General features: G+C 49.0%; 2 protein-coding genes across 4 annotated transcripts; one reads left to right on the top strand and one right to left on the bottom strand.

The window, feature by feature from the left end:
• The first annotated feature begins 295 nt into the window (after positions 1–295).
• SLITRK4 (SLIT and NTRK like family member 4) lies at positions 296–8,189 on the top strand. 3 transcript variants are annotated; one of them, XM_015074161.3, is made up of 2 exons: positions 296–664; positions 5,068–8,189. In XM_015074161.3, exon 2 carries the CDS (start codon positions 5,118–5,120, stop codon positions 7,632–7,634), a length of 2,517 nt encoding a protein of 838 aa, XP_014929647.2. In that variant the 5' UTR covers positions 296–664; positions 5,068–5,117; the 3' UTR covers positions 7,635–8,189. The 3 variants fall into 3 exon arrangements, with proteins under 3 accessions (XP_014929647.2, XP_026910536.1, XP_026910535.1); XM_027054735.2 differs by lacking the exon at positions 296–664 and adding an exon at positions 1,224–1,470; XM_027054734.2 differs by lacking the exon at positions 296–664 and adding an exon at positions 1,575–2,033.
• On the bottom strand, positions 1,850–2,824 carry LOC128311450 (proline-rich protein 2-like). Its single transcript, XM_053201662.1, has one exon. The coding sequence runs from the start codon at positions 2,822–2,824 to the stop codon at positions 1,850–1,852; it is 975 nt and encodes a 324-aa protein (XP_053057637.1).
• Positions 8,190–10,071: the final 1,882 nt, after the last annotated feature.

Genomic DNA, 10,071 nt, shown 5'->3' with positions numbered 1-10,071 from the left:
GGTATAGACAAGACGCTGAGGGGGCTACTGAAGTGACTTCCCGTAGTCCCTTCCGTTGTCTCCTTTTCTGACTCCCCAAGGTATCCCGTGGGTGTCTTCCCGCACAGCCCCAGAGCGCCAAACCTTGTCCCCCTTCCCTAAAGCCTCTCATTCACCAACACCCTCCCCGACCAAAGTCCCCTCCCGGTCACCACCAAAGCCCGGAGAAGTGGAACGCACACAATGCCTCTCTTATAGGGCTCGAGCTGGGAACTGGGCATGCTCAGTAGCCAAAGCAGATTTTTTTTTTTCCCCTTCTTTTGGTCGCAAGTGCGGCATCTCTCCCAGTCCCACACCTCTCTTTCCTCTATCCCTATCCCCCTCTCCCCACCCCCAGCTCTTTAATCGTCCTGCTTAACCCGTTCTACACCGAAGGCATGCAGAGTTCTAAGATGCGGGGGATTAACCCGTCTCCTCCTAAAGCCACTAAATAAGTCTCACTCTGGGCTAAAGCTTTACACTTTTGCCTTAAAGCCCCCAGCCCCTTACGCGCAGACAGGTAGGGGGAGTGAGGCTACTACTGGATCCCGGGAAACTGGTCCCAAGAAGGCTCCATCCAGGATTGCCCGCTACCGAAGAAGTATTCCCGGAGCCCTCCGTTCTGCGAGGTGACAATTAGCCAAAGGTACCGTACCCGTTATACAAAGCCCAAGTGCGATTGTTGCCTTTGAATGTCATTGTTGTTGACTCACCCCCCTCGGTCCTGGAATTATTCAATCCCGCGTAGACTCGACGCCCCTATCTACCTCCCTCGGCCTCCCCCACCCCCTCCGACGTTTCTTTGGCTTTGCCTGGGTTCTCGGTTGCTCTCTCAAAGGAATGCCCCGGTTGTGTGTGTGTCTGTGTGTGTGTCTGTGTGTGCCTTCGTTCTTGGGGGGCTGAAGGAGGAGAAAGGACTCGAGTGTGCGTGTATGTGGTGGGAGGATGGAGGTTGGCGCGCTCGCGTTTGGGGACTGGGGTCTCTACGCGTGAGGAAAGGGGTCGCTCCTCCCCAGGGGGTGTTTTAGGCATAAAGAGGGGGCGGGTGCGGGAGGAAAGTGCTTTTCTCGGCGTGTGGGCAGCAGAGGAATCAAGTGGAGGTGTCTGGATGGGGGACAGGGGGCCTCGGCAGTGTGCGGGGGTCGAGGTGCCTGAGTGCTGGGAGGGAGGCTGCGTGTGTGCGGGGGGTGGGGGGGGGGCGGGGGCGGGGATTCGGCGCGTGTATGTAAAGGTGCAGCCCGTGTGCGAGGGGCTGGGTGCGCGCGCGGTGTCTGGCCGGGTGCGCGCGCGCGCGCGCCGCTGCCCGCCTGCTTGCCTGCGAGGGCTGCTCGCTGGGTTTGACGGGCGAGCTGGCGCGGAGGAGCTGGATCCGGGATCACGTAGAGCCCATCGCGGAAACTGCAGAGCGGATCGCGGCGCCGCGGGCCCTGCGAGAGCTGCGGGGCTCCGGAGGTGGGTGAATTACCAGCGGGGCTGCGCGAGCTGCACCGACACTCGCTGCCTCTTCCCGCTTGGCTCGGCAGCGCGCGCGCGCGCGTGTGTGTGTGTGTGCGCGCGCGCGTGCGCGCGGAGGGGGGCAGGTAGCTTATTATTTTTAGTTTGGGTCGTGTTGGTTTGGGGCCGGCGGAGTGGCCAAAGCGACCACAGTGGCTACTCCAGCACCACCCTGCTTGCCTGCCCACGGCGCGGTCGCGGGTCCCCGAGGACCCAAAGAATCCGGTGTCCTTAACATCGCTGCCTCCCCGGCGGGGAAAGTGTCCTGGTCTAGGGCGGCTCGGGCTGTCGAGGCCGCTGCGCTGGCTTTGTTTTCTGCGCCCCCCTCGCAAGCACTCTAGGCGGACGTGGGTCTGGGGCTCCGGGCAGTGGCCCGGGGGCTGGCCCGAGACTGCTGGCACCCTGCAACACTGGGAATACGAGAGAAGCCGGTAGCTAACTCTAAAAGCCCTGCAAAGCCGGGCAAGTGCTGGCAGCGCGACTTTGCAAGATGCCCAAATGTTGAGCTGATTTCTGGCGTGGTGAGAGCAGCATTTTGTGCCTGGGCAGCGGGGGGGGGGGGGGGGGGAGGGGGGAAGGGGAATGTGGGAGGGTAGGGGGGGCAGGGGGGTGCCCGGACCGCCGCTCTCGGCCACGGAGCCACCGGGTCACTCTGCCTGTGTGACAAGCGGGCCAGGGACGCCCCAGTGGCCCGCGGCCTCGTGGCTTGGGCTGGCGGTCTCTTACCCCTCAACCGCCGCACGCCCGGGTCTAGAGGCCGACGGAAACTCCAATAGCTGCCCCTTGTGGGACGGGAGCGCGCGGAGAGATGTGTGCGCAGCGGGGCTGAAGGCCCCCCGCGACCTCCCGAGCGGTCCCCGCCTCCGCTGCCCGACCCACGAGGCCGCTGCTTGGGCCCGGGACCCGGGAGGGGGCTGCGTGTCGGCTCCGGGATGCGGCAAAACATTGCGGTACGCGCCACCGCCGGCAGCCCCTCCGGCCGCGTCCCCGCCGGCCCGAGGTAGCGCACAGGGGGCGGCAGTGACCGCGTCTCTCCGCGGAGCCCCTCACCCCCGCCTAGGCGGGCGGCCGGAGGTCTCTCCTGCCCGCGCCCGGGGAGCCACCCCGGCCCATCCTCGGCAGGCGTCCGTCCCCCGCAGGCCCTCCGAGCGCCGGTGGACGCCGGATCCGTGGTAAGGCTCGCTGGCTTTGTGCGGTCCTGCCGGCCGCGGGAGCCGAGCGGCTTGCGGGGCGCGGAGATCCGGAGACCGAGAGGGAGATGGGGACACGGGCCGCTTTGGGCAGACGCGCCGCTCTCGGCAGCCCGAGACATGGCTTTTGGTACCCAACTCATACTTTCTGGGTTTGGTTTTTTTTTTATTATTTCCTTTTTTTTTTTTTTATCCCTGATTTTAAAATGTGCGTGTTTTAGTGGTGCCCTGTGTGAGGTTTCTTTCGCTTGCGTTCAGCGCCCCTTCCCCTCTTTCTAGCTCCCTTCTAGCTCTCTTTCCTCCTCTCTCCACGGTCTCTTGCCCCTTCGGTCCCTCTTCCTGGGCGATCGACTCCCCTCTCCCTTGCTTGCCGGTCCAGCTGCCCGCGGCTTTCTGTTTCACAGGAGATGCATTGGGGAACTTCCTAGGTCGTCCTTGCGCCTTTTTTCTCCCATGCTACTTAAAGTAGAAATTACGAGGAGGAGGGCAGCTCCTTATGCAATTTCAGATCTGCTGATGCTCCCTGTTCTTGTTTTTGTACTGAATTCAGGTTATTCGGGGTTCTTATTGTTTTGTTTTGTTTTTAGTTCGGTTGATTTTTGGTTGGGGGGTGTAGTAACAAGAAATGACTCAACTGAACCAGAATAGCTGTTGAAAACCACATCTATAGGAAGGCAAAACGATCATGTGAAATTTTGATTTTACAATGAAAGTTGGCTTGGATGATGTCATACTTAAGAATTTATGACTTCTTTTTGCACTGCCTGTCAAACTCTCAGGGTGAATAGGGGAAATGCGTGTCTATATGGCAAGCGAGGATCATCTCGGCGGTGCTGGCTGTATCCTGAACCAAACTATTTAAAATGCACATCTTTCTGGGTCGTGGCTAATGGATTGCCTACCTTGAGACATGCTTGGTTTTACCACTAGCTGATTCCTCGTGGGCAAAATAAACAAAGGAGTTTCTGTGTGACACTTTTTTGTATCATTCCCTCATGGTGGGTTCCTGGGTAATTTATTTATTTTATTAATATTTGGTGGTAACCATATTGAAATTACAGCCAGCTTCCCATGCAAGATGGAAAAGACACACACGGCTAAAATTGCATCAATAAAATACACGGTGCTTGTTTTTCCTTTCACTCTTTTCCATGAAGCATTGCATATGTGTGTACATGCATGCAGTATTTCAGGAATTGGCTACAACGGGTTAATTTGCGAAGCATTAAACTCCACTAAGCGATTCGTGATTTGTTTATAGACAGAGACATGGAGTGGTGAGACTGGGAGGGGATGTTGGGAAGTGATGATTTGAGGAGAAACATTTACTGGACTAAATGTATCTGGTGCTGCAGATAAACCCACTCAAGGATTGTAGCCTGTAAACTCTTCTTCCTCAGCAGTGCTAGTCGGTGGTCAAAGGGAAGGAGATAAGCATCTGAGCCAAGTGTCAGTCGGACCTGGGTTCAAAATGGCGTGTAAAGGAGTAGAAGTGGGCCAGGTAGGCAGGAGAGCCTGTTCTTGGGGTGGGAGAGCTGTCTAGACATCAGCTAGGCAGTGCAGGAGCAGGCAGGTTTCTCTCCTATTTTCAGGGACCCAGGGACAAAAGCCCCCCCCCCCCCGTCCCCAGTTTGGGAGATGACTGACAAAAGACTAGATACGGTGTATTTACTTGAAATAAAAATTTCGGTCATTTCCTACTGGGTTATTTTTCTAGAACCTCACTGGGTCATCCGTGTTTTTTAAGGCAGCCATGTACAAGAGTGAACTGATTCATGGCAGGGTGCTTACCTGTGGGCCGAAGCTCAGGCAGATCTCTTCCTAGGGCTCCTTCTACCTTGATCTTGTGACTGTCCCCTCTACTGCAACCCAATCCTGGCTTGGCCATCCTCCACCGAACCCAGGGGTCTAATATCTCCTCTGTTTGGCCTCTTATCTAACTGAAGCCCAGAGAGTAGACTTCTACAGGTGGAAATGCCTTTGTGGTGCAAACTTCAAAAGGCGCAGTGGATGGTCTGGGATAGGTCAGTAGAGTTGCTACAGGTCTGTGTTCCGGGGGGGGGGGGGGGCAGAATGTGACGGTCCACGTAGAGAAAAGATTTTCAGATTGTTAAGGTTTACGTACGATCGAGGCTTTTTTTCCTGTTGTTTGTTGTGTGTTCTGCACACGTAAAATGTGTATAAACCCCACGTATGGAAATAAAACGTGTGGCATTTCTGCTGATTATTGTTCAACTGAGCGAGAGTACTTGCAGAAAAATACAAAGCTGATGATTACAGCCATGTGTTCACTATGGTATGATGTAGACACAAATAATCTTTCAAGTAATGATCATTGAAAAAATGTTTTCTTTTTATTTTTTAGATTGTTTCTCTTTATTCAGAAGCATAAAGTTGTTTGCTGATTGCCAGAAGATGTTTCTTTGGCTCTTTCTGATTTTGTCAGCCCTGATTTCTTCGACAAACGCAGATTCTGACATACCGGTGGAAATTTGCAATGTGTGCTCCTGCGTGTCAGTCGAGAACGTGCTCTATGTCAACTGTGAGAAGGTTTCAGTCTACAGACCAAATCAGCTGAAACCACCCTGGTCTAATTTTTATCACCTCAACTTCCAAAACAATTTTTTAAATATCCTCTATCCGAATACATTCTTGAATTTTTCACACGCAGTATCCCTGCAGCTGGGAAATAATAAACTGCAGAACATTGAGGGAGGAGCCTTTCTTGGGCTCAGTGCATTAAAGCAGTTGCACTTGAACAACAATGAACTCAAGATTCTCCGAGCTGACACTTTCCTTGGCATAGAGAACTTGGAGTATCTCCAGGCTGACTACAATTTAATCAAGTATATTGAACGAGGAGCCTTCAATAAACTCCACAAACTGAAAGTTCTCATTCTTAATGACAATCTGATTTCATTCCTTCCTGATAATATTTTCCGATTCGCATCTTTGACCCACCTGGATATACGAGGGAACAGGATCCAGAAGCTCCCCTATATCGGGGTTCTGGAACACATAGGCCGCGTTGTCGAACTGCAACTGGAAGACAATCCTTGGAACTGCAGCTGTGATTTGTTGCCTTTAAAAGCCTGGCTGGAGAACATGCCATATAACATTTACATAGGAGAAGCTATCTGCGAAACGCCCAGTGACTTATATGGAAGGCTTTTAAAAGAAACCAACAAACAAGAATTATGCCCCATGGGCACGGGCAGTGATTTTGATGTACGAATCCTGCCTCCGTCTCAGCTGGAGAATGGCTTCACCACTCCCAATGGCCACACTACCCAAACGTCCTTACACAGATTAGTGACCAAACCGCCGAAAACGACAAACCCTTCCAAGATCTCTGGCATCGTGGCAGGCAAATCCCTCTCCAACCGCAATCTCAGTCAGATCGTGTCTTACCAAACGAGGGTGCCTCCTCTTACGCCTTGCCCAGCACCTTGCTTTTGCAAAACCCACCCTTCGGACTTGGGACTGAGCGTCAACTGCCAAGAGAAAAATATACAGTCCATGTCTGAACTGGTCCCGAAACCTTTAAATGCCAAGAAGTTGCACGTCAACGGCAATAGCATCAGAGACGTGGACGTCTCAGACTTCGCCGAGTTTGAAGGACTGGATTTGCTCCATTTAGGCAGCAATCAGATTACGGTGATCAAGGGCGACGTATTCCACAATCTCACTAATTTACGCAGGCTGTATCTCAACGGCAATCAGATTGAGAGACTCTACCCCGAAATATTTTCGGGCCTTCGTAACCTGCAGTATCTGTATTTGGAATACAATCTGATTAAGGAGATCTTAGCAGGCACCTTCGACTCCATGCCCAATTTGCAATTGCTGTATTTAAACAACAATCTCTTAAAGAGCCTGCCTGTTTACATTTTTTCTGGAGCGCCCCTGGCTAGACTGAACCTGCGGAACAACAAGTTCATGTACTTGCCCGTCAGCGGGGTCCTCGATCAGCTGCAGTCTCTGACGCAGATTGACTTGGAGGGCAACCCTTGGGACTGCACTTGTGACTTGGTGGCATTAAAGCTGTGGCTGGAGAAGCTGAATGACGGCATCGTGGTGAAGGAACTGAAGTGTGAGACACCCGTCCAGTTTGCCAACATTGAACTGAAGTCCCTCAAAAATGAAATCTTATGTCCCAAGCTCTTAAACAAGCCATCGGCGCCGTTCACGAGCCCCGCACCTGCCATTACGTTCACCACCCCACTGGGTCCCATTCGAAGTCCTCCCGGTGGCCCAGTGCCTCTGTCTATTTTAATCTTGAGCATCTTGGTGGTCCTCATTTTAACAGTGTTTGTTGCTTTTTGCCTTCTTGTTTTTGTGCTGCGACGAAACAAGAAGCCCACCGTGAAGCACGAAGGCCTGGGGAACCCGGAGTGTGGCTCCATGCAGCTGCAGCTCAGGAAACACGATCACAAGACCAACCAAAAAGACGGACTGAGCACAGAAGCTTTCATTCCACAAACCATAGAACAGATGAGCAAGAGCCACACCTGTGGTTTGAAAGAGTCCGAAACCGGGTTCATGTTCTCGGACCCGCCGGGACAGAAAGTCACTATGAGGAACGTGGCCGACAAGGAGAAAGATTTGTTACATGCAGACAGTAGGAAGAGACTGAGCACCATCGACGAGCTGGATGAATTATTCCCGAGCAGGGATTCCAATGTGTTTATCCAGAATTTTCTTGAAAGCAAAAAGGAGTACAACAGCATAGGTGTCAGCGGCTTCGAGATCCGCTATCCGGAAAAACAACAAGACAAAAAAAACAAGAAGTCGCTGATAGGCGGCAACCACAGTAAAATTGTTGTGGAACAAAGGAAGACCAGCGAGTATTTTGAACTGAAGGCAAAACTCCAGAGTTCCCCCGACTACCTACAGGTCCTTGAGGAGCAGACAGCTTTGAACAAGATCTAGGTCATGCAGTCTTACTTCATACAGAGGACATTTATTTAATGATGAAAGTGCCTTTTGTTGACTCCTGACTTCCAAATACTATATTATCAATAGGCATAGAGGCAGGTGTTTCCAAGGGTGTCTCATTAACTGTAGCTGCAAAAGATGTGTCCGGTAGAAGAGAATTTCCTTAATAGATTTTACTACATAAAACCCATACTGTGGAGTCCTGTGGGGATACTGCAAACTCTATTGCCAAAGGGATGCTTTATATACATAAAACACTGAATTTAACCTCAAGAGGCAAATCTGTTTTGTACCCCAATGCAAAACCTTCGTCTCTTTGTGCTTTGCAGAGCAGACTCAAGAAAACTGGTACCAGTGTTTGTACCTCAGCTGGGTCTTTCATTTTGCACGTAGATTAAGTCGGTGGAACTGGAATAATCCTTTCGATTCGTGGCATTGTAACAATTCTGCGTAAAGATGATCTGAAAAGTAAAAACACAAAAAAACCAAAAAAACGAAAAAACAACAAAAAAAGACAAAAACAAAACAAAACAAACAAACAAACAAAAAGCATGCAAAGAGAGAACATTCGATAGTATTTGTAAAATTGGTAAACTTTATGGCCTGCATCTTGAAACCGCTGGATTTATAATGTTAAATTGTGCAAATATTTGTTTAAAATATACCATGCATCACATAACTATAAAATAAATGTGAACACTTTAAGCATTACCTGTCTATACATAAAACCTAAAAGAAAAAAAAATCAACGTGAGTTCCGTAGCGTTTGTGGTGATCTGAAGAAATACATGATGTTTATGAGAATTAAACAAGGCTCAAATTAAACTAACATTAGAGTTTGTTCTCGGTTCTGTGAAATACCCACAATCCTTAAAGTGCTTACCGTGTGAGCGCACCCAAAGCTATTTTTGTAACATAATTCATATTTATGAAGTACTTTGTATACTAAATAGGAAAATATGTACTCCTTAATATGTATTTAATATGCCTGACTTGTTTTCCTGATCACAGGGAATTTATCAGTAAGTATAAATCTAGACAGAAAAAAACATACCAAACTGAAACCGAAGCTTATGTGTACAGAAATATTCTGGACATTGTGATCAGGTATCATTTAGAAACGAAACAAAAAACACAAAGACACAAAAAGACAAAAAAATAAAACTAAAAACCAGTTCTGTGCTATTCTTGAGAATTCAGCATATTATCTGCAGATTTGTTACCAACTGTGCATTTTAAAATAGGTTCCTTAGTTTTATAGTATCGTGTCTGGGGCAGTTGTTAGTTGCCATCAGTTGTCTTGCTTTTCAGGATTCTACGAGCTTACATCAAATAGTTTTCACTACAAATATTGACAGAATTAATGAGTAAGGTTAATCGCGATATCCTGTCCGCATCAGTATCCTGTCCTGCCATCATTCGACTACGATCAGATAATCCAGTAGAGCCGTGAACATCATGGTAGTGTCGGCTATCAGAGCCACACTGGAAAATGCTTTCCTTGGTCTCCGATGGGTTCACAGTCTGCAACTACAAACGATATGCCACTGTGTTTGCTTGTGCAAACTTGCGTTAACTTGCCTGTTAACTTCGAAGTCAAAATTGGTCAAAGGAACGGAGGAGGACTTGGTAATGGGAGACATCTGAACATTTGTGGGAGCTCCCAATTAGCAAAGTGACATCCCGAAATGCATTACCTTCTTGGCCTGCCTGCATATGTATAATTACTGTGTTAATCAGTAAGATGACCAAGAAGGTAAACATAGACATTCTTCTTCGCGAACTTCAAGTGGCAGATGTTTTGGTGCAGCTTCCAAAATGATACTGTGGTTAAAGTTGTAACAGTAGTCCCTTTATTAAGTACTAATTTCAGGGCTTTATATGTTTGTTCCGAGATAAAACAAACAAACAACTTGGCATTCTTAGACGGTGTGTGTGTGCGCGCGCGCGCGTGTGTGTATTTGAGTGTATGTGCGTACATATAGATAATTTGGAGATTTTTTTTTTTTAAATAGCAAAAAAATCGTCTCCATATGTATGTGCTGGTGCTCTTAAAACTTTAATGTGTAATTTTAATTTTCATGACGATGTCTGTGAAAACTTTATATGAATATTAAAAAAATACAAATACTTGCTTTCTGATCTTGAAAGAAAAGACACGAAGATATGTGCCCAACAGCGTGTTTTCATCTAGTTTCATAAGGACTTTTAATATGCCATTACCATGCTTGCAGGCATCCATGGATTAAAGGGCTCCTAATGCATACTGACAGGATAAAGATGCAAAAGCTTCAAAGAAAGTGTTTTAGTTTATCCTGTCAATAAAGTATGGATTGAGGAATCTTAAGTAGACACTTACAGGAGGAACCGGAAGCTCAATCCATGATCTGGGGATAATAGGTCATTGGGACGATGCCTTTTATTCGGTGTG

Source organism: Acinonyx jubatus, chromosome X (genome assembly GCF_027475565.1).
Source record: "Acinonyx jubatus isolate Ajub_Pintada_27869175 chromosome X, VMU_Ajub_asm_v1.0, whole genome shotgun sequence".
NCBI classification, from domain to species: Eukaryota; Metazoa; Chordata; class Mammalia; order Carnivora; family Felidae; genus Acinonyx; species Acinonyx jubatus.
The sequence above is the reverse complement of the archived record's forward strand: the minus strand, read 5'-3'. Positions and strand labels throughout refer to the sequence as shown.